This window comes from Rosa chinensis, chromosome 2, assembly GCF_002994745.2.
Source record: "Rosa chinensis cultivar Old Blush chromosome 2, RchiOBHm-V2, whole genome shotgun sequence".
In the NCBI taxonomy this organism is placed as follows: domain Eukaryota; kingdom Viridiplantae; phylum Streptophyta; class Magnoliopsida; order Rosales; family Rosaceae; genus Rosa; species Rosa chinensis.
The window spans coordinates 70,444,887-70,469,530 of NC_037089.1; the positions used below are offsets into that span (position 1 = coordinate 70,444,887).

Here is a 24,644-nt window from a genome sequence, read left to right on the forward strand (position 1 = left end):
TTAGGTTTTCTAGTTAGTTTTGGATTTGTTTTGTTTTCATTCGTGGGCTTCTAGGCTTGATTGTTAGTTGTCTAGTGTTTGTTTTCTAGTATTTAAGCAACTTTAAATGGCTGCAAACTGCTATCTTTCATATCATTATCAATCAAAGTGAGAGTTTTCTCATAATCTCTCGTGGACTCCAAATTTATTTGTTTTAGGGTTTATAGCTTGTAAACCCGGTCACTTTTGACTGCGTCAATAATATTCAAACAATAGTAACTATGTACTCCTGATCGTCCTGCTACAACAGTTTTGGTGAATGGTGGATTGGATGATGATGATTTCCCACAACAGGTATTATACTACAATACATAGTACAACCCTACTATGAAAACCAAGAAAAATGAATGAAATCATTTTGTCACCTTATACAGATTACAGATACTGATGTACTTGGCACTGATTAATTTTTGTATGGTAGGATGGGAGTTTTATGTGGAACGCCGTGTCGCACTATGCAACATATATATACCAATATCTTTCCATTGTGTGCTCTCGGAGAGTATCTGATAGGGTAGTAACCCTTAGAGCTAGAAGAAGATAAGGAAAGAAATGAAAGAAGTAAAATAAAAACAGATTTTCATTCAGTGTATCGGCAAAGGTTACAAAGAGCTCTAATATACCCACTCAGGGTTTCCTACGATTCTGACACTTGTCAGCCATCTAACACGTTAAACTAACCCTAGCAATTACACAAAACAGCCACGTGCTAGCCATGTGCACGAGCCAATATTATTAGATAGATAGATCAGTTCCAAACCACAACATTTCACCCCCCCCTGCAAAGAAACTTGACCTCAAGTTGCAGAATCAAAACTGGGAAATCTGAGGAGAATGTCATCAGTGTATTCCCACGTGGCCTCCTCCGGAGTTGTACCTAGCCATTGTACTAGCCACTGAGTAGCCACAGCACCATTGCGTTTCACCATTCTTCGTTGGAGCACAGTAGCTGGTTCCCACTTGGGGTTGGCTGGGTCCATGATGAGAGGTAAGTGGTCGCTCACTTGAACATGCTCTCCTACTCTCTTCTTCAAAAGTGAAACATGGAATACATTGTGTATTCTGGCACTAGCTGGCAGCTCCAGCCTATAAGCCACAAAACCAATTTTCTCCAACACAGTGAAATGACCATAATATTTAGGAGAGAGTTTATGAAAAGAACCTTGATGATCAGTTTGTTTTCGGTAGGGTTGGAGTTTAAGAAATACCATGTCACCCACCTCAAAAGTCCGGTCAGAGTGTTTTTTGTCAAAGAAACTCTTCATTCTAGCTTGAGCTTGCGTGAGGTTTCGCTTTAGCACAGCTAATAACATATCTATGTCCCTCAGTTGGTGGTCTACTTGAGCAATAGATGAAGAACCTGGTATGTAGGGTATGACAGATGGGGGAGCATAACCATATAAAGCTTCAAAATGGGTCATTTGGATAGCAGAATGGTGAGCTGAGTTATACCACCACTCTGCCCATGGAAGAGCTTGCACCCAGTTTTGTGGTTTTTCTCTAACTACACATCTAAGGTATTGTTCCAGGGTCCTGTTCAGATTCTCAGTTTGACCATCCGATTGGGGATGATAGGCGGATGATTTACTGAGTTTGGTGCCCTGTAACTTAAAGAATGCTTCCCAAAAGAGGCTTAAGAATATGGGGTCCCTGTCAGATACAATTTCTTCTGGCATGCCATGCAACTTAAAGATGTTATGTACAAATACCTGAGCCAAAGTGGCAGCTGAATATGGATGGGATAATGGTATGAAATGAGCATACTTGGTCAGCTTATCTATGATCACCCAGATGGTGCTCTTGCCTTCAGATTTAGGTAAAGCATCAATAAAATCCATTGAGATAGTACTCCAAGCCCTGTCCGAAATTGCCAACGGCTGTAATAAGCCTGGTGGTTTGATGGTCTCATAATGGTTCTTTTGACACACCTCACATTCAGCCACAAAGTGTTTGATATCCAACAACATACCTGACCATGCAAAACTTCTATGAATTCTCTTGTGAGTTCGGGTTCTGTTGGCATGACGCCCCATAACTCCTCCATGAAACTCAGTTATTATCTTTTTTCTCCAACCATCAGCTTGAGGCACAAAGATTTTGTTTTTGTAAAACAACTGTGAGTTGTGTAAGGAGTAATGTTTCTTACTTGCAGGATGGTGTTGTAATGTCTGTATGATATGTTGATCTTCAGTATCGTTTAAACAAGCTTGCTGAATTTCAGACACATAAGTGTGCACAGGCTTAGAGATTCCAGTGATACCATAGAGATGGGGTGAACGAGACAATGCATCCAGAGCAGCATTGTTTTTGCCCGACTTGTAATGTATGGTATAATTATATCCCATCAACTTCACTAGCCACTTTTGTTGCACATGCGTTGTAACTCGTTGGCTCAAGAAATGTTCTATAGTCCTGTGGTCTGTGAAAATCTTGAAATGGTGGCCCAGAAGGTATGGTCTCCAGTGTTGTATAGTTGCTACCACTGCAAGCATTTCTTTGTCATAAACTGAATGTGCTAAATGCCTCTAAGACCGTGCCTTACTCATGAATGCAATGGGATGTCCTTCTTGGGAGAGGACGGCACCAATGCCTAAATCTGAAGCGTCGTATTCGACCATAAACTCCTTGGAGAAATCTGGTACAGCTAGTACAGGAGTAGAGATGAGAGCCTTTTTTAGCTCTTCAAAGGCTGCCACTGCCTCCTCACTCCAGTAAAAAGCATCCTTTTTTAATATGTCAGTTAGGGGTTTAGCTATGACCCTAAAGCCCTTAACATACTTTCTGTAGTAGCCAGCCAATCCGAGGAATCCTCGCAACTCCTTGAGAGTTTTTGGTTTTGGCCAGTGCTTGATACATTCTATTTTTGCCGCATCTACAGCCATACCTTCAGCCTTGATGATGTGGCCTAAATATTCCACCTGTGGGACTCCAAAGCTACACTTGCTAGCCTTGATTTTCAATGAATGTTGCTGCAGCCTTTGGAACACTTGCTCTAGGTGGTTTAGGTGCTCAACCACAGAAGTACTGTAAATCAAAATGTCATCAAAGAATACTAGGACAAATTTCCTCAAGAAGTCTCTCAAGACATCATTCATGACCGATTGAAATGTTGCAGGAGCATTTGTCAAGCCAAAAGGCATCACTAAGAATTCATAGTGGCCTGAATGAGTTCGAAAAGATGTTTTGTTGATATCCCTCTCATGCATTCTTATCTGATGATATCCCGACCGTAAATCTAACTTTGTGAAGATTACAGCTCCATGGACCTCATCAATGAGCTCGTCCACTACAGGAATGGGATACTTGTCCTTGATAGTAGCAGCATTCAAGGCTCGATAATCTACACAAAGCCGCCATGTTCCATCTTTCTTTTTGACCAGTAGAATTGGAGAGGAGAAGGGACTCACACTGTGCCTGATAACCCCATTGTCCAATAACTGATAATTCGTTCAATCTCCCCTTTTTGGAAATGTGGATATCTATATGGCCTCACGTTGACTGCAACAGTGTTTGGCAAGAGTTCAATTTTGTGATCCTGCTCTCTAGTGGGAGGTAAGTGTTTTGGTGCTTCAAAGACAATTGAGTACTTATTAATCAACTTCTGAATATCTGGGGAAGTGTTGAACTCAGAATGTAGAGTTGAAGGGCCCTGTCCCTGCAAGAAATGAATAGTTTCACCACACATAAATTTCATGGTCAGAAATTCAAAGTTCTAAGTAATATCCCTGAGTGTTTTAAGCCAACTTCCTCCCAAAATGATCTCACTGCCTGAAATAGGCAATACATAATAGCTGGCTGTGAATGAGTACCTTGAAGGTTTACCTCCAATTCAACTACTCTGGAGGTCTGTAAGATATCACCACTAGCTAGTCTCACTCTCATTGGTGTAATGTTCCTCGTGACAGCCCTCACATTTTTAAGTAGTATAGGGTGGACAAAATTATGTGAGGCCCCTGAGTCAATCAAAACATGAACCTTCTTTTTGTTGCAGAACCCCTTGAGTTGCATTGTATTATTGCAAGAGCCATCTCCCATAGTATTGAGTTGTGCTTCAGGAATTTCCACTCTTTCATTTGCATTGGGTACCTCATCTGCCTCATCCACGTTATGAACATCCTGTTCTATTTCTTCCTGTAAAACTTCCATCACCATCATAGCTTGTCCTCTCCGGCAATTATGGCCTGGTCGAAAAATCTCATCACAGAAAAAGCATTGATTCCTAGCCCTTCTTTCTTGGTATTCCGCCTATGTTAGCCTCTGATTTCCTCCCCCCAAGTTATTGCCACCACCTTGAGCAGGATGTCTAATTTGAGCTGCTGGGTGGGTAGCTTTAATTGGGATAGGCTGAAAACCACAAACACATTCCAAATTCCAAAAGCATGTCTGTAAACCACAAACACATAACGGTTCATGCCCTTGTCTAGAGCGACTTTGGAGTCCATAGTGTACCCTGCAAAGCATACATTAGAAAATATACAGAGGATGTAGGGTTTCGACTCTTCAATAACTGTATCCCTCCTACTGCTTCTTTTCACTCTCTCTTCTTGCTCTTCCATCTGCATTACTTTTTGCATATTGTTTCCAACTGTTTCCATCCTCACTTCCTTTCATTTTATATCGACTTGGGCGTAGTTTGGGATGCAAATCATCTAACTAGTGCATATATTTAGTTCTCTTTCTCTCGCTCCTATTATCTCACATCCTACTCTGATTCCACTTCATTTAAAACAAGGCAAATGCAAGGTGACTAGGACTCGTATGTTGTAGTCACCTCAAGAACTGCTTTCTTTTGCCAATAATGGCCTCAGTTATTGTCATATGAATCGTATGTCTACCATATATAAATACCTTGGTGAGCTAAGTAGGTTGCTTTTACAAACTCCAAAGTCTCCTTTCTCCATAGAAGAATAGACGAGGTAGTCTCCATTTTCCACAATACTGAAATCGTTCAAGAGTCTGTAAGACACCAAAGTATCGTATTAGCTTCTTCTTCACTAGAAATCATACATATACTTTTCAGTTTGTTCTTGTTGTTAGCCTCTTAACCAATTAAAAGCAATTTGGCACAAAACTCATTCAAATAAAATAGTTAGAATCTCATGGTGCAATTGTTCAACCGAAATGTAACAAATCATATGTCTATGCTATTCAAAAAAAAAAAAATCATATGTCTATAATGGAGAATATACCTCCTAAGTTCTTCACTTGCTTATTGAATCTTTAGGCATTCGACTCAAGAATGTTGACCATCGCAGTGCTGCATAGACCATAAAGAATATGTGAAAATAATCAAAATATAAACGACTAGTCTCTCATGAAAAATTCTACAGTACTTCAAAGTATTATAGATTAGTCAATATTTGCGATGTGTCTCATGAAAATTCAATAAATTCATACCACTATAGAACACAATGTCTTTCATGGACACATGATATTTCAGGTCTTTTGTATTTTCTTTGTTCTCTTTTTTGAAGTAATTTGCTATAATTATTTGGCGGCGTGACCAGTTATCCAATTTTAGCCCATTATTTCCCCAATCACTCCACCTTCAACAGTTTGTGCCCACTTACCCAATTCAACATTGTGACGACTATTATGGGCTCCGAAAAAAAAAAGTAATTATGCTAGTGCCATTACCCACTAACGCACGACTCGTCAGTTTCCTTCTGTCTCAAAAGTCAAATCGATTCAAAACTCTTCCTCCCTCCATACCCAATTCTCTCTCTCTCTCTCTCTCACACACACACACACACACACACACACCTCGATACTCACCGTTCGACGGCGACGACGCTTCAAGGTCCGGCAACAGTTTTCCCTTTTTTGGCTTCGAAGATATCGATACAGGTAAAAACTCAATTTCCGACTCCTTTTTTCAATTTTTCATGTTCTCTGCGGAATCTATTACATAAATCTTCGCTTTAAACTTGTTAATAGCTTCATTTGGTTCCATGTCTGTGAAATTTGTGATACGACTTTGCATGTGCTAAAATCTCTGAAATCTAGGGTTTTTGGTTCATACTTGTGAAATACTGTTACGAATGTTGTTTTTCGATTATAAACTGTTAATTAAGTGAGAATGAGGACTGATTGAAAGCCTATTGTGGAGTCCTAGCCATAAAAGATATCACATTATTGACCCCTAGTAGACTTTGTATTGGGGGCCAATGATCACTGCGATGTTCATTGAAGTACAGTAATCTGCCATTCCAAAGTAAATGGAGAGTTTTCTTGTTGGTCTACTAGGGGCAATAGACAGATTATTGGCTCCCAGAAATGTTTGGACTGTGGTTCATAAATCACTTTTAATTAAGGCTTTGATATGTATTCTATTTTTGAGTTTGTTCTGGTTTTTGAAGTTTCTTAAATAGCAGTAGTTGGTAAATGAAAGGACTTGTGTGGTTTTTGTTGGTCTAGTGGGAGGCAATAGGTAGATGTGGGCTTTGAGACATTATCTGTTGTTTTGTGTGTAAAGAAGTGCAATAATATGTGAAACCTAGTTAGTGGTGTAATTTTTGATGGTCTACTAGGGGGCAGTAGACACATTGGCAATAATGTCTTTAATAAGGTCAGTAATCTTCTCTTGTTGATTATAAAATGATCATTTTGGTTTTGTTTGTGATAAAGTGCAATACTCTGTGAATCCTAGAAACTAGTGCAAACCCTGATGGTTTAGTAGGGGGCAGTAGACATATTATTATCCCCCAATAATGTCTTTTTTATGGGTCAGAAATCTTCTATTAACTATTTTAAAATGATCATTTTGATTTTGTTTCGGTGCAGAATGGGTAGACCGAAATTCACCCTGATGAGTGACTTGCAAGAAGATGTCCGAAGTTCAGAGAGTTCGGATATCAGTAGTGAGTTCATGTTTAACCAGCTCTTGCAAAAAAAATTTGACGAAATTAGAAAGAGGAAGCGACAATAGGTAGAAGAGATTTCAGATGAAGAATCTGCTGAAGAAGAAGTCAATGAAGATTCAAAACAATCGATTGAAGAAGAATCAGAATCAGAAGGCGAACAGACAACGAAGAGGTTTGTAATCAAAACACGACAACAGCCGAAAAGGAAAACAGTTCAAGAGGAAGAGGATTCACAAGAAGAAGAAACAAAAAGGAGGAAAGCCAAGAAGCCAAAGAAAGGGTCAATTAAGAAGGAATTGCATAAGAAAGAGACCCAAAAAGAGAAGATTAAGTAGAAGCAGTAGAAGTGCAATCTCAGTTCCTTCTGGAGAGTGGTCGACGCACACAAGGATAGAATACCGGACGAAACAAAGGAGATATTGAGGGGTACAGACTTTGGTGAAATGATCAAACCATTCTATCAAGACAAGATAACCGAGATCCAGCTCCACAAGCATGAAGCGGACCTGGAGATAATCATGAGGCACTTCGACTGCACAAACAACAAGTGGAAGTTTAGGGATGTTGTTATGGAAATAACGGAGGAGGATGTCACGGCTTTATTTCACCTTCTGGTTGAAGGAGAAGTGTTCAATGTGAACAGGAGGGTGGTGAGGGAAGAGATGGAAGACTCCCCAATATTTGGCAGCCCTTTAAAGATACAGACTGTCCTCAGAACAAAGGTGGAATCGAATCTGGTAATTGAGTTGACAAAGCTAGCAAAACAGAAAGATGCTCGGAAGATAGCCGTGCTAATGATCACGTATCTATTCAGCACATTCTTCTTCAGCAGAACTGGAGCTCAGATTACATGGGGGTGAACAGATTGAGACCATAAACATGTACAACTAGCCAAGACTGATTCTGGACTTCTTGATGGAAGGGCTACAAAAGTATAGGAGAAACAGTCCATCTATAATGAATGGATGCCTTCTTCTCATCTATTACTAGTTCCTTGAGAAGACCAAGGCAAAGATCTGGATAACTGGAAAGCAGAATGAAACTCCACGATTCATCAAATGGTCGATAAAGGAAATATTTAGCCTGGAGCAGCTGTACAGGAATGAGAACTTAGCCGTGGTAAGAAAAACACAAAAACATTACATGGATGTACATATCTGATTACTACACCGAACTGACTTGTTAAATGTAACGGGTGATAGGAGCATTTTAATGCGATGTTTTAATAGTTATTTCCTCATATTTTACTTAGTTATTTCCTTAAATAAATAAATTTTAATTTAGTTTTTATTTTCTAGGTACATTGGAATAAATGAAGAGAAATGGCAAAAAATGAGGAGTCCTGATGACAATAGGATACCTGGGTGGACTAGGAGAGCTCAAGAACAAGGTTAAGATGTCCTCTACAAAGGTGATATGGATTGGGAGTCATTTTTGGCAAGAAAATATGGTTAAAAATCAGATTTTGGGTCCGTATTAGATGCAAACTGATTTTGGCCGAATTTCAAGAATATATATGGATAATGACATCTCAATTAAATCCTAAATGCATGATTATAACCAAAGGGAGACTTCGACAGATAAGGAAGGAGAAATTCAAGGGATTACAACAAGCAGAAAGGTTGAAAACAGGTCCAGATACATTCTTTGATGTCCACATTCATTCTTGGCCAAAATTGAGGAAATAAATCATAATATAATCATGTAATTAATTCAAAATAATCTCCCTAAATCAAGGTGTTAAATTGGAGGCTTCTCATTGGTTGAGTGATATGGCAGAGCTGATGTGGCATTATTTGATTGGTTAACGTTGTGTGGATCAATCTTGAAGACTTGGAGATTAAGTTGTCATCCTCCTATAAATAGGAGCATCATTGAACACCACACCACCACAACACACCTCTCTCCCTCTGAAAATAAACATCAGAAAAATTCTCTCCATTCTCTAGTCTCCAGAAGCCCTGCGTCTCAACCAAGGAGGAGAAGAAGTCATGCAATACATCAAGATCCTATCCGCATCCACCCTTGTGTCGTCCCTAGAAGATTGCTTGCTTTTAAGGATCTTCGATTTCTTCGTCTCAAGGCCATGTCATCCATCTTTCACGGTGTATTTCATACTTTCTTCTGTTTTCCTTTGTTTGATTAGTAGAGTTATGAATTCTAGTTAACGTGACGTTAAGGGCAAAGTTTAAAGCTTGTTTATATGTTTTGAAATAAAATTGTGATTTCTATATGTTGATTCATATGTTGCTTATGTGAGATTGCTTGATTGATTTTGTTTTATAGAAAACTTTTATATGTATGTGTTCTTTGGCGGCCAACTTAGGATATATGCATGTAATTGGAGCTAATTTAAGTAGTAAAGGCTTTGGACAAAAGTCCAAATCAATTAAGGAGGATTGCAAATAGGTGAACTTATTCATAACTAGGTTGTGCACTTTGGTTGAGATCATTTCTTTGTTCTTCATGCATTGAATGTGTTCTTGAGTAACTAGCTTTCTAGACTATGATTGCATGTTCAATAGGATGGATTTAGGTATTTTTACTTAGATTAATTATTGAAGGAAAGTAAAATATGGGAAATCGTTTTTGCTTTCTAACGTTTCACATGGTCAACTTCTTTCTCATAACATAGAAAATCAACTATAGGAATTGTGATTGGATTTCTTGCATACGAATGTGGTTTTGATCTTTATTTCTTGCGTTCAACCGGTCTATATATGTTTTTACATTTTCTTTATTTTATTTATTTAATTTTTAATTTAATAATCCTAAAACCCCATTGTGTTTGTTTTATTTTTGTAAATAATACTTTATACTTATTTTAATTCTTTATTTGTTGTATAATGACAGGTGTACTCTCAATCCCCGGAATAGAACGATCCCTATTTACTATATACTAACGATGGCATTTTATAGGGTTAAATTATATGCTTGCTTTAAGCGTATCAACATGATCTAATAAAAACTGGACCTTGGTCTGCAAAACTTGGACGGGAAGACCTCGAGCTGGGAGATGAGGTGTAGGACACACCAAGCTTTGACAACTGGGTGAGTATCACGGCTGATCTTGTCTACTGCCAATTATTGGGGGGCAATAGATACATTATTGGGGACCAATAATGTTTTGACACTTGTTCAGTAATAACTTAAACTAGGTATTGGAAGTGAAAAACTGATGTTTGTGTGTTTATTTAATACATTGGCTTGTTTTCCATGGAAATATGAGCTTTTATGGTGGTCTACTGGGGGCTATAATATTATTATGGGCCCCCAGTAAACACATTATTGGGGACCAATAGCTTACAGGTTTTGGTTATATTTTTTGTAGGTGCCACAGGCAAGCCAAGCGGAGGAGGAACAAAATGAAAGGCTGACATGGAATATCAAAAGACTAATCTGGGAGATAGAGGTAGCCATTGGTGAGACAAAGCCCAACAAAGAAATTGAGGCAAAGCTAGGAAGGCTTGCTAAAGCAAACAAGGAACTGAATGCACAGAACAAAGATCTATGGGCCAAGCTAAAGGTTGCCGATGAGAGGATTAAAGATCTGGAGAATGAAAAGAAAGTGAAAAATAACCTCACCAGGGCGTTGTACATTGGGCTTGGAAAGGAGAAAGAAGAGGTCCCCCTACCACAAAGATAGCTTGAGATAGTTCCTTTCATGCCCAAAGTGGCCCCCCAATATGAAGTTTTGGATGAAAATCCAAACTTTGGACCAAGCGTCAGAGAGGAAACCCATTATGCAACCAGTGTGGGAAAGTTGACGAACACTGTGATGTCAATGTTTCCTATTGCAATGGAAGTACCTGAACAACAAGAAGAAAGCCATTTATAACCGGGGCAACTAGAAGGTGGGAATCAAGAAGAAGATGAACAGCTTGATAACATAATAAGGATGATTGCTGAGAAAGAAGTGATGGTAGTAGTTGGAAAGGAAAAACAGAAAGAAAGGACCCATGCCGAACAACAAAAACAGAAGAAAACTCTGGAGATACATTCTATAGAGAAGAACGTGAAGACGTACATGAGGGCTGCCAAGAAGGCCAGAGAAGAGGAGTGGGAGTATGACACTCCAGAAGAAGCAAAAATTAGGAAGAGAGCTGCACCTAAGAAAGCTGGAATCATGCCGCAGACCCAGAGAAAAGTGGAGAACAAGATCAAGATGGAGGACACTAGACCCAGCAATGGCAAGGCACTATCGAGACTTCTTCAACATTGCTATGAAAGACACGTAAGTACACAGCCTAGTTTAATATGGTACAACAATTCAATTTCTGTATTTCATACTGATTACATCTGCATCAGTATTGAAATCAAATGTTCCTATTTGAACATAACCGAGGACTGGAAAAGCATCGATCTTCTAAGCTGGATCACTAAGCACGACCTCAGAGTAATCATCCAAGAGAGGGATGTTGAAACTGATATAAGTCTTCCAATGAAGGGATCCATTTAATGTATTATTGGGGGCCAATAGAAAGATTATTGCCCCCCAAGAAATATGGTTATTTGGGCAATTTGCTTTAATCTTGTTCACTGATATGGTTCTGATGGAAAATGAAATGACACACTTGTTGAAGTCTGATATGCCGCAAAGAGAAATGCGCAAGTGGGATTTCTGATTGTAGACGCTACAGTAAGTAGCCTAAACCCAGCACATCGAATTTTCAGTTTATTAAAGGGTAGTAGTGTGTAAATAGGGTTAAAATGGAGGGCTTTTGGTTGGTCTACTGGGGGGCAGTAGGCATATTATTGCCCCTAGTAATCTATTGACTCTACATTATTATTCGTCCGAATTATGTTTTTGATAGCTGATACGTTTATTTGTGTTTATAGAGTGGAAATGAAGTGTACCATGTTGGTCTATTAGGGGGCAGCATTCACATTATTGCCCCCCAGTAATGTGATTTTTTGGAGTCATAATGGCTCATTACCCTACAGTTTTTAGTTTTAACTTGAATTAACTTGGTTATGTTGTCTATACTGTACTATACTCTAAAGTATGAACAAAACAAAGAAAAAGATGAGGATACTAGACCATTTGAGTGTGGTGTCGAGACAATGTTTTATGAACCTTTGTGGACAATCTTCCGTTTCAAAAAGGTCCTAGTACCAATTCACCATAGTACAAGCATGCACTACACTTTGCTGGTAATCGACAATGAAAAAAGGAGCTTCACTCATATGAATTCAATGAGGCCATCAATCGATGAATTCACCAACAAGGAGAAGTACCACCTGAATGTAGCAAGAGTGGTATGTAATCATTTCACAATGCTTGTTTATGTTGTTAATAATGTTTAGCATGCTGTTGAAGAACTAAACTTTTATATCTGCCAAAAAATAGGCAAAGCATATCAGGAAGTTCAAACATGTTGTGAACTTGACTAAGATGAGAATCCCAGGTGACAGCCAAGATCTAGAGGTAACACGAGAAAAATGCAAAGGCGAAGATGACAAAGAAAACCTAATTATTGTTGAAGAAGAAATGACGGAGGAGGAAAAACAAACCAGAAACTGGATATTGAAGAAAAACGTTATGGAGACAGACTATGAACTCTATGAAGACTTTGAGTGCCCGCAACAGAACACAACATCCTAAGTAGCTCAAACAACAATGTTTGACGTTGTAGATGTGAAACATGTTGTTATTGACAAGATTTCTGAATGCTGCAAAACAATCTCTCTGTTTATTGCCCCCCAATAAATTTAACATAAATTTATTTACTTATTTGCAGTGTTGATTGCGGACCCTTTATGCTATATTTCAAGGAGAGCATAGTAAATGGCGAAGAACCTGCCAAGGAAGGCGGGGACAACATGAGGAAAAGAATGCTTGAGAGGTTCATGCACCTTCTATTGGGGAGAAAGTGAAGAGAGAAATTAGGGATAACATATGTAGGAATTTAACTTTAGCATTCGAAAAGTAGGGATCGTAAAGTTCTCGTACTAAACTTATTTTGAAATTATGGTCAGATGACATGTAGTATTGGATGATATTTTGCTGACATCAATTTATAACAGGTCCTTTACAGGAATTATGGTCAATTTACATGCAGTATTCGATTCATGCTCCATAGTAGTCAGGATTATTGCCCCCCAATAATCTTCGTAATTTTGGACAGAAGAGTGTTGGGCCCCAAAAATATTTAACAAGATGGCAAGAGGTATCTCTGTAGGTAATTAAATTTGTTGGCAACCGATCAGTTGGGTTTCAAATCACATGAAGATCTAATGTTCTTGAAATAGTCAGACATTATTGGGGGTAATAATCTTTCTATTGCCCCAAGAAACCTCCCGTAAGCAATCATTGGAACTTAAACCTGGTCAAAATTAAACTTCATTCATCTAAAAGCAATTAAAAATCAGTCCAAAAGTAAAAATCTGTCATCCTGAAAAGAATAATTGTTGTTTGAGCCTGGATATCAACAATTATGGCCTCCCAATAAACCTATTACTGCCCCCCCAATAGAAAAATGTAAAAACTATCAATCCTTTACAGACACATATACTACTGCTGAACAAGAGGTTCTGTGCAGCTCAACTTGTTATGAGTGCCCATTTTGCCGCAACGGCCACAACGAATCATCTTCTTTTCAACCTCCCTAACCGACTTGAACCGCTTCACGCTAGGCCTCCCGGGTGGCCTCTTCGCAAGGGGAGGTAATATACAGTTAGTAGCAGATTCAGAATAAGACATATCAACATTGGTTATCGGCCAGATGGGAAAACTGTAGCTCTTCTTGAACATATCAACATGAAAGTACTTATCAATATAATCATAGACATTTTTAGAGGCAGCTTGTATTGCAGCAAGGCCTTGAGGACAAGGAAAACAATTGATCTACCATTTCACACATGAACATGAATGATCAGAAATGTTGACTACATAGGAAAGGTCAGATCGAACCTCGTAAACTCCAAGGCTAGAATAATGGACACTGAAACGACGAGATTTCTCCATCTGCACCTTCAATCTTTCCTCCATTTTGGGAGTTAGTTATGTGGTCCAACGTTGTGCCTCATCCCTCCTCTCACCTATCTGCTCCATTTGTTTTATTCTAGTCTGATCCAGCATACAATAGACCAGCATCAAACGCTAAATTACAATCCAAGAGTTGAATGATTTAACAATCCCATTTACCATAATTCCATATCGGCAGCTAGTATAAAATGCACGGCACCAATTTTCCACAGGGATTTCAGCAAGAAAATGGTCAATAATATCGGCACCACCAAATGCTCTTAGCAACCGCAAATTGAAACGATATTCCTTCTCAGTAGAGGAATATGCAACCTTAAAAAATTTCTGCTTAACATCTTCTATCAAGACAGAATTACCTTCACTCCTATATTTACTGGCAAGGTTCGCCACCAAATGCTTGTAAAAAAACCTTATCGAAAGCACTCAACAATCCAGTACCCCAATCACTAATAAATGTGATGTCTCTTCCTGAGGTTCAAGCAAACTCTTCAAATGCTTGAAAAAGAATGTCCAATTTGCATATGTCTCAGAATCACAAAATCATATGGCTAGAGGGTAGAAACCCGCATAAACAAGATAATAGAAAAATCAGTCTACTGGGGGCCAATAATGTTTTAAGGGTTAAATACTTGTTACTCCCTGTACTTTGCACCGAAAAACAGTTCAGTCCCTCACATTTTAAATTAAACAATTTAGTCTTTATTCTCTCTAATTCTCACACAATAGGTCCCAAAATGACCATTATACCCCTCACTTTCTATTTTTTTTCCTCTCTTTTTTAATTTGGTTTTTATCTTTTCTGCTTTTCTCCCTCATCTCTCTCTCCCCCCCCTTACTCCTCGGCGTTTCTCTCCACACCGGCCAGTATCCACTTGCAACAACCCGGTGGCATTAGTCAGATTTGGGGGCTGAGGATCCATCTTCGAGCTTGGATCCAAGCTTCTCGATGTCCATGTAGGTGCAGAAGATGTCATCTTCAGAGCCGAGATCCTTGGAGCTGTTGGATGGTCGTCGAAGGGATTCTAGAGCAGATCCAGGTCATCAGGGATTCGGAAATGGACCTCTGATTGGGCGTGGTGGTGGTAGGAGACTAGGGATTCGGAAATGGACCTCTGACGAATGGGATGGAGGCCTTTTGCATTGGTACGATTGTCCACCACTTTTTGCACATATTCTACGACCTCACCCTCCGTCGCTTCGCGCTGGAGGTCATCAGGAAGAATGGCTGCCTCGTGGTTGTCCACCTCCCCAGAAACCTTCCGGTCAAGCTCGATTTGCAAGATCTGCTTCAGCTTGGGGATAAAGGGTTTTACTTTTTGTTGCCGATAAGGAGTACTCTGGGTGGACCTATTAAGCCCAGGCATTAGGCGGTGGCGGTCGAGGGCGGTGGCTGTAGTGGAAAGAAAATGAGGGAAGGGTATGATGGTTATGGGTATAGTGGTGGGCTGGGTTGCGGCGATTGTGTTGCTGCAGGTGATAGGTCTCCACAAAGGAGAAGGTTTGGGTGCCCAGAGAAAATTCTGGGTACCTGTGTATCGGCACGTGGGCCATTTTCCGGCATCGCCGGATGAAGCGGAGGCCGGACCAGACTCGTCGAAGGCCGGTGAGTACACTAGTAGTAGAGGTGAGCTGCATGGTGGTGTGAGAGACTAGTCATGTAGGAGAGAGAATATGGGAGAGCTTCCGAATTGGAACTCCAATGCGCGGCTTTCGGCTGTCCATTGTTGCTTTTGGGTTGTTTGCTTCGATTATAGCAGCCATTGATTCCTAAGGTAAAGCTTCTGAATTGGAAAGTTCAGAGCAGAAAATTGATGAAGTAACAGATATGTAATCCTGAGAGAGAGGGAGGGGGAGAGAGCTATTACAACAGAAAGGCTTTTTAGCGACTAAGTTTTCTGCGAGGAATTTATTTTCCTTAGTAAATGTCACTTTTTAAGAGGAATATTTCGATTTCTCATTAAATGTCATTAGGTTTTCTGCGAGAAACATATTTTCCTCACTATACACCACTTTCTACGATGAATATTTTAGTTCATCACTGAAGGTTACCATAATTTGGTCTTCTAAATCATCATGTTATTAGCAAGGAAATATGAAACATAGGTGAGGAATGTTTTCATCGCGAAAACGACATTCAACGAGGAAATAACGATTTCGTCGTTATTAGTTTGGCGCAAAATTATGTAAAACCCGCCAAATTCAATAGCGACAAAACTATGGTTTCCTCACTAAATGACAAACTTTTACGAGGAACTATTTCCTCGTCAACAGAAGTAATTAGGGAGGAAATAACGATTTCGTCGTTATTTGTTTGGCTGAAAATTATGTAAAACCCGCCAAATTCAATGGCGACAAAAGTATGGTTTCCTCGCTAAAAATCTGTCTATTACGAGGAACTATTTCCTCGTCAAAAGAAGCAATTAGGGAGGAAATAAAACTTTCGTCGTTATCTGTTTGGCGGAAAATTCTGTAAAACCCGCTAAATTCAATGGTGACAAAGTATGGTTTCCTCACTAAAAGACAGACTTTTATGAGGAACTATTTCCTCGTAAAAAAGAAGCAATTGGCAAGGAAATAACGATTTCGTCATTATTTGTTTGGCGAAAAATAATGAAAAACCCGCCAAATTCAATGGCGACAAAAGTATGGTTTCCTCACTAAAAATCCGTCTTTTACGAGGAACTATTTCCTTGTAAAAAAGAAGCTATTAGTGAGGAAATAACAATTTTGTCGTTAATTATTTGGCGGAAAATTATGTAAAACCTGCCAAATTCAATGGCGACAAAACTATGGTTTCCTTGCTAAAAGTCCGTGTTTTACGAGGAACTATTTTCTCGTCAAAAGAAGCATTTAGCGAGGAAATAACGATTTAGTTGTTATTTGTTTGGCGGAGCATTATGTAAAACCCGCCAAATTTAATGGCGACAAAACTATTGTTTCCTTGCTAAAAGTTTGTGTTCTGTGAGCAACAATTCCCTCATCAAAAGAAGCATTTTCATAGGACAATTACGATTTCGTCTTTGTTAGTTTTGTAGAGAAAATTGTATAAAACCCTCCAAATTTAATAGCGATGAATGATTTCCTCGCCATCAATACATTTAGCGAGGATCTATAATTTCGTCGTTGTAGATTTTGGTGGGAAAAAAATATAATTAGGGGGGGAATTGGCTGTATTAAAAAAAACAGACTACCATTTTATTTTTTGGCGGGCACCAAAAAAAAAACATAAAACAAAAACCAATATTATAAATAGATAACGACCAAACCCTAACATTAGTTTTCTCTCATAGCAGCTTTCTTTGTTGATCCAAAAAATAATTTTGCCACAATTGATATAGAATCATAGAAAGTTACCCAAAAAAAAAAATACATAAAACAAAGCTAGACAAAAAAAATTCTATTCTACAGGTAAAAGAAATAAAAAAACTGCACTGTTTATAAAAAAATAAAATAAAAGACATAGAAAATGTCCACGAAGACAGAAAAAAAAATAGAGAATGAAAAAAAAAATCATGAAGGTCTTCTAAGTGATTCGAACACTGAAGAATTGTGCAGCGGTCTTACTAACTGAACTAGCAAGGCATTCGTTATACATAGCTTCTAATATATACATATATGGCTCTTCTATTGATGGATCCCTTTTTTGGGTCATGTTAAGGGATCACTTATTAGACCCACTTTTCGAACATAAATTCATATCTTAACTGTTCAGTTTTTAGATATATATGAGTAGATCATCTCTGCAAATTTTTAATCAAATTGATAGGCATTAAGGTATTCATAACTACGATTTACAATTATGAACACGAACGGTTCAGGTTGACAGATTCAGTTCGTCCATTGATTTAATCTAGTTCGATATCTTAATTATAATCGATTTGGCTGAAAATTTGCAGAAATGATCTATACATTAAGTCCTAAAAACTGAATGGTCGAGATATCGAAATACGATCGATAAGTGGGTCTCATAAGGGATCCCTTAGTGGAAGTGCCCTGTGTGTGTGTGTAGGGCACTTCCACTAAGGGATCCATTTTTTAGTCTTTTCTAGGGATAAGGCATTAGAACAACTTTTCGATTACATTTTGCAATCTCAACCGTTCAGTTTTTAGGTCCTAATGTGTAGATCACCTCTGCAAATTTTAAGTCAAATCGGTGATCAATAAGGTATCCAACTAGATTAAATCAATGGACGAAATGAATCTGTCCAACCTGAACCGTTCATACATAGAATTGTAAATTGCAGTTTTGAATGCCTTAATGATAATCAATTTGGCTGAAAATTTACAGAAGTGATCTACACATTAGGACTTAAAAATTGAACGGTTGAGATGCCAAAATATGATCGAAAAGTTGATCTAATGCCCTATCCCTAAAAAAAAGACAAAAAAGAGAGAGAGAGATATATATATATATATATATATATATATATATATATATATATATATATATAGGGCTTCCACTAAGGGATCCATTTTTTTGGTCTTTTATAGGGATAGACATTAGACCAACTTTTAGATCATATTTTTACATCTTAACCGTTGAGTTTTTAGGTCCTAATGTATAGATCACTTCTGCAAATTTTCAGCCAAATTGGTGATCGTTAAGGCATCCAAAACTGCACTTTACAAGAACGGACCGAATCTGTCAAACCGGAACCGTTCGTGTTTATAATGGTAAATTACAGTTTTGGATGCCTTAACGATCATCAAATTGGCTGAAAATTTGCAGAAGTGATCTATACATTAGAGAGAAAAAATAAAAACCAAATAAAAAAAGAGAGAAAAAAAAAGTGAGGGGTATAATGGTCATTTTGGGACCTATTGTGTGAGAATTAGAGAGGATAAGAACTAAATTGTTTAATTTAAAAGGTGAGGGACTGAACTGTTTTTCGGTGCAAAGTACAGGGAGTAACAAGTATTTAACTCATGTTTTAATTACAGAGCAGTATCCTATTGCAACGTGCCACTGCATAGCAAAAATGATATCAATAACAATGAAAGAAACTAAAACAAGAAATATTAAACACAAAGATGAAGAAACTATAACAAAAGTCAATATTACTGGGGGCCAATAATAAAATTATAGGGGGGGGCAATAAAGTATACAACTACCATGATTTCCATTCCTTCCAGTTGCAGAAAGAATCTGACCTTTGTAAATGCTTTTACCAAACGTTCCATCAACATACAACACAGGCAAACAGAATTGGAAGCCTTCAACACAACCTCCGTAAGCTACGAAAAGCCTCTGAAAACGATTAGTAGATGGGTCAACTTCCAACACAAAAGAAGAGCCCGGGTTACTATACAAAACAACTTCCTTATACCAAGATAACTTGCTGAACGAGTCTGCATCGGAATCATAAATCGCTTCCTTAGCCCTATGCTTTGCTTTCAAGGCAACCTTGTAGGAAATATCAAACCCATATGTTGATTTGAACATGCTTATAATCTCCCTTGGCTTCAATGAAAGATTATAGCTAACATCAGCAGCAATGCAAGTCTTGACAACCTTGGATCCCAAAAGCTTGAGCTTTTGAGTCCTAACTACACCCTTGCAAGTGTGAATATTATTCAACTCTATTATATAAAGGCAACCATTGACAGATGATGAAAGAGCGCGAAGATGCCAATCACAACCTTCGGTTCCAACATTTGAACAGATTGCATGAATACGGTCCAAATCATTTCTCAAGAATACAAACTCGAAACCAACTGCAATTGCATACTTCCTGAGCTTCTCTCGGAGCTCGGCAGCACCATGAAACTTCTCCCCGACATGATGAATATAAGAAATCCACTCATCAGACAAATACGTCTTGTGAACTTCAGTCTGAATGCCTCCTCCAAATAATCTTCTTTATCAACAACTTCCGAACAACTATCCACTGAACAAGCTCTGCTGCACCTTCCACCAATCTTTAAAACAGAAATCTCAACACATTCTAACTTATGTATTCTAGCAGCACAAAACATCATCTGAAAATCACGATCGTTACGAAGAAAACAAACTTCACAACCAGGAACTGAATACTGAAGCTCAATAACTTCACTTGGAAAAAACTGGAATGTACGGAAAATGTCTTCATACAACTCAGAGTAGGTCATACATTGATTCAAAGGAATCACATAACCTTTGCCAGAGTAAAGGCACCTAGCAACCAGAGGCTCAACCATAATCCTGGGGGAAAAAACACTGGAGAACGAATCTATTATTGACCCCCAATAAACAGATTACTGCCCCCCCCCCCCCCCCCCCCCCCCCCAAAATGATTTAATCAAAACTACCAAAACACATTAGAAGCAGTACCAAAGTACTTTTAAAATAATGAAAAGGATAACTAGACAATAATTACAGCGACTTAATAACACATAATAAACATTACTGCCCCCCAATACACAGACTATTGGTCCCCAATAATATAGTCAAAACTACAAAAACACTTCGGAAAATGTAATAAATTGCTATGCACACAAATAAAAATATCATTAAACAACAATTATAGAGACTAAATATCATTTAACACACATTATTGGCCCCCAATAGAAATATTATTGCCTCTCAATAATATAATCAGAACTACAACAACACTTCGGAAACAGCTCAAACCCAACACGAAGCATGAATTCACCAAAAACAACATGAAGTTAATATAGAAATTCAAAACTAACACAATGCACTCAAAAAGACCTGGAAATTCAAATCAAAACTGCAAAACCAATTCAAAACCAAAACAAACATAACACGAAGCTCTGATTCAGCAAAATCAGTTCGAAATTAACACAACAATTCGTACACAAAAAGACCTAAAATCAAAAAGATTAAATCGAGCTAAAGTCAAACAAATTAGATCGAGCTACAGAAAAAAAAAAAAAAAAAACCGCAATGGAGGAACACAAAGAAGATCTCCATCTCGCTCCATGTGAAAATCGCAGTAGATCTTCTCTCTCTAGGAATCGCAAGTCTTCTATCACTAGCTCTAAATACAAATGGCAGAGCTTCACACACTGAAATCGCACAGCTCCTTTCTCCAATCTCTAGAAATCGCACAGCTCATCTTTCTCTCTAAAATGGTAGAGCTCCACTCTAAAAAAACCAGGGAGCTTCTCTCTCTACAATTCCAGCTGATCCTCTCTCTCTCTAAAATCGGAGAGCTTCACTCCCTAAATCATGTTTCTGTTACAATTTGAAAGCGTTTCAGTTATAGAAGGGAAAAACGGTCAGAAAAAATGGATAAAAAAGGCACGTTTTGAAAATGTTGGGTAATTGGGGTTTAAAAATGAAAACTGTTGATTAAGTGGGAAATCTCTTAGAGTGTTTGGGTAAGTGGGGTTAAATAACCCCAAAAATGGGTAAATGATCATTTCCCCTAATTATTTTGTAGTCATGGTTATAACTTATAACCTTTTTTTCTTTTTCTTGGTCAGATGGTTAAACCATTTTCTAAAACCCTCCAAATCAAGGCCCTGGCCTTCACTCTCTCACTCTCCCCAAACCAAAACTATTCGATTCCTGATCAAACCATCAACAATGATCGATTAAACCACCAACAATGAACCCATGTCTCTCTCTCCGACACCGCTCTCTCGCACACCTCACGCGCCACTTCTCCACCACCGTCACCAAAACCAAAATCCCCACTCTCTATTCCCCCACCACCACCCCAAACGACACTATACCCACCACTGCCCTCCAACTCCTCTGATGGGGGCTGTGGCATCGAAGAAATCCAGCTCTACCCATCTCCGGTGGCCAACCTCGCCGTCCCCTCCTCCTCCTTCACCCTCTTACCTACTCCAGGCGAAATCCAAACGCCCAAAGACGGTAATGGCATTTTGGAGGTGGGCATTTCTTGTGGGTTGTTTCACCCTTCTCTATTGGTGGACAGCAAGGTTTGGATTTGGTTTTGGGCATGAAAACTCTGCGTTTCTGCCCACATTGAATCCCTATTTAGAGTCGATACGGTGCGTTTCGCTTGGTGGCCGGGTTGCATTATGTTTTCCTCACCTCTCTCGGGGACGTCTATAATTGGTCGGTACAATAGTAAAGACTTCACATTTCTAGCATTTCATCAATTACATTCTCTTGTTTGTAGAAAAGTGTGTTGCTTTTATCATTATCACATTGGCTTCATGGTTTGCATTTATAGAAAATATAACTGCATAGCAGAAAAGATGCATGGTTGAGTACGACTCAAATTTGAATCTTTAGTGACTTCTGATGTCAGATTCTTGTAAACAGTGGCGGAGCCAGAAATTTAAGTCTACTGGGGCGCAGAAAAAAACAAATATAAAAACATACAAAATCTTTAAGTGTAAGTTCTATCTATTATAATGATAATTATTCTCGACGAAATTTCATATTTTGAAATCATTTCATGATAGTCTCATCATCTGTACTAGTAAAAATATCTTTCCCAATATGTGAAATCAAGCAATTATTCATAAACTCGTCACCCGTTCGACTATGTAAATGAGTCTTCACAATGTTCATAGTAGAATCTGAAACCAAATTGTGATTCTTTGCCACTGCTACCAGAGTTAATTGTAGTTGATGAGCAAACAATGCACATAAAAGGCACATTTATTTTCATTCAAAATAGGAGTAGTGAGAATCAACATAAACTACTGCGACAATATTATTTGGAAAAGAATTGACTGAGAATTGTTACTTAACAATATATATACATGTTATTGATGTTAAAAATATGTAAGTAAGAAGAAATAAGAATCATTAATTATAATTAATTCTACTATATTAGAAAATAGAAATATTATATAATATATGAAATGATTATCGAGAAGAGGGACACCATTTACCGCTCAAACCGCAGCCAATAAGGGGAGCACCTCCAAAAAAAAGAAAGAAAAAAAAAAAGGGAGCACGTGAAGTCGTGAAGATTGGGTCCATCAGGTGAGAATTAGTTTAAAAACATATATCAAAATCTACATTTAATATAATATTAGTAAATTATATGTATACATATTATTTTATTTTAGAAAACAAAAGTGGGACATGGGACCCAGTAGACCCCTGCGTCCCTCCGCCTCTACTTGTAAAGTTCGCATCTTGTCAAGAATACTAGTTTCTAGTCTCAACTACAGGAAATAACGAGTCGCATTTGTTATTTGCGAGGAAACGATGAGATTACATTTACATATTATCTGTGGAAGGCTAATTTGCTATTTAACTCTCAAAGCCACATGAATGCGACCGCTGTTTAACGCCATTACATTTAGAGCAACTCTAACAGCTTCCCCATATTTTGATTTTTTTTCTCTACTTTAGGGAAAAATGAGTCTCTTTTGCTCCAACAGATTCCCTATAATTATCCATATTTTAGAGAAAGTAAGTAAAGAGAAAATCAAATTCCTTATATTTACAGCAATCTCTAAAATTTAAGGAAGAATATGAAGATTTTAGAGATTGCTATAAAATAGAGAATCTGTTGGAGTTGGAAAATAAAAAGATGTTAAAGCTTTGACTTTTGCTTCCCTATTATACAAAAATTATAGAGAAGCTAGCTATCAGAATTGCTCTTACATGTTATCTGTGGTCATATATATAATTAAGGACAAAGAATCCAGAAACTACATTATCCTATTACATATATGATATGATAAAAAAATAAATATCATGTGAAGAATTCTAAGGAAATTTGTCAAACATGTATTGGTGTGACCTACCTTTCATTAAAGGGCTCTTCCGAAATAGTCAAAAGATGGGGGGTATCTTCATCATCCTACCATCACCAACAACTTGGATAAGCAAATTAGCAGTAGACAAGGAGATGTGAAAGATATAGTATTCTTGCCTTAATAGCAATATTATTTGTCTTCACTTCGTTTCCTTTGCATGATCTAAGTTCTTATTTATGAGGATCATCTGGTCTCCTAAATATGATGTAAAACAAAATAATTAATATGAATATAATTTTAAGGGGAATTCTATTCATACTTTTTTTTTTTATCAATTGTTCTATTCATATCTCTCAAATTGTTATTTGGACCTCTCTCCATATCTTACACAATAAAGTTCCAAATTTACCCTTTTTTTCCTCTACCCCTTTCTTTTTCCACCTCCACCCCTAGCCACTAGCCACATCTCTCCATATCCAACCTAGCTTCATTCCTCGGCACCGGTGAGACACCCCACCACTTCCAATGGTGCAACATGATGCAACACCTAAGAAAGCATAGTTTCTATACGTCATCATTGTTGAAAAAACATAGGCTTGGAGAGTATTTGACTCTTCTCTACATTACATATCTTGTAAATAGTTCTAAAATCATATGTCGTTGGGTGTAATCAAGGTCATAACTAAAAGCATCACAACTGATCATTCATTTAATCTTAGTAGTGTACGCTTGCAATTCCTTCAATTAAATTCATGATTTGTTTTAATTCCCTATAAAAAATCAAAACAATCCAGTAATTTTGTTTATTAAAGACTTGAATACAAAAAACCCATATCAATGTGAGATGTAATTGGTGTGCGTGGTTGATGTTGAGATGACTAGAAGATTTGCTCAGGGGAGAGATGGAGGTGCTGAGCTTCAAATAGCCATGGTAGCCTCTCATCATCTCTCTCTGTTTTTTATATCCCACATTTTTCAAAAGGTAAAATAGGATTTAAAAAAAAAAATATGGAGGTCTACATACTAAATATGAAAGTATGAATAGAATCACTCTAATTTTAAAATCCACACGGTAGATGAATGACTTAAAAATAAATAGAGAATGCTTGTACAAA

General features: G+C 38.0%; 1 protein-coding gene across 1 annotated transcript; it reads right to left on the bottom strand.

Annotated features, from left to right (window-relative positions):
• Nucleotides 1–13,416: 13,416 nt before the first annotated feature.
• On the bottom strand, nt 13,417–13,893 carry LOC112184897. The gene is made up of 2 exons (XM_024323134.1): nt 13,816–13,893; nt 13,417–13,749 (listed from the first exon to the last, which is right to left on the bottom strand). Exons 1-2 carry the CDS (start codon nt 13,891–13,893, stop codon nt 13,417–13,419), a joined length of 411 nt encoding a protein of 136 aa, XP_024178902.1.
• Nucleotides 13,894–24,644: the final 10,751 nt, after the last annotated feature.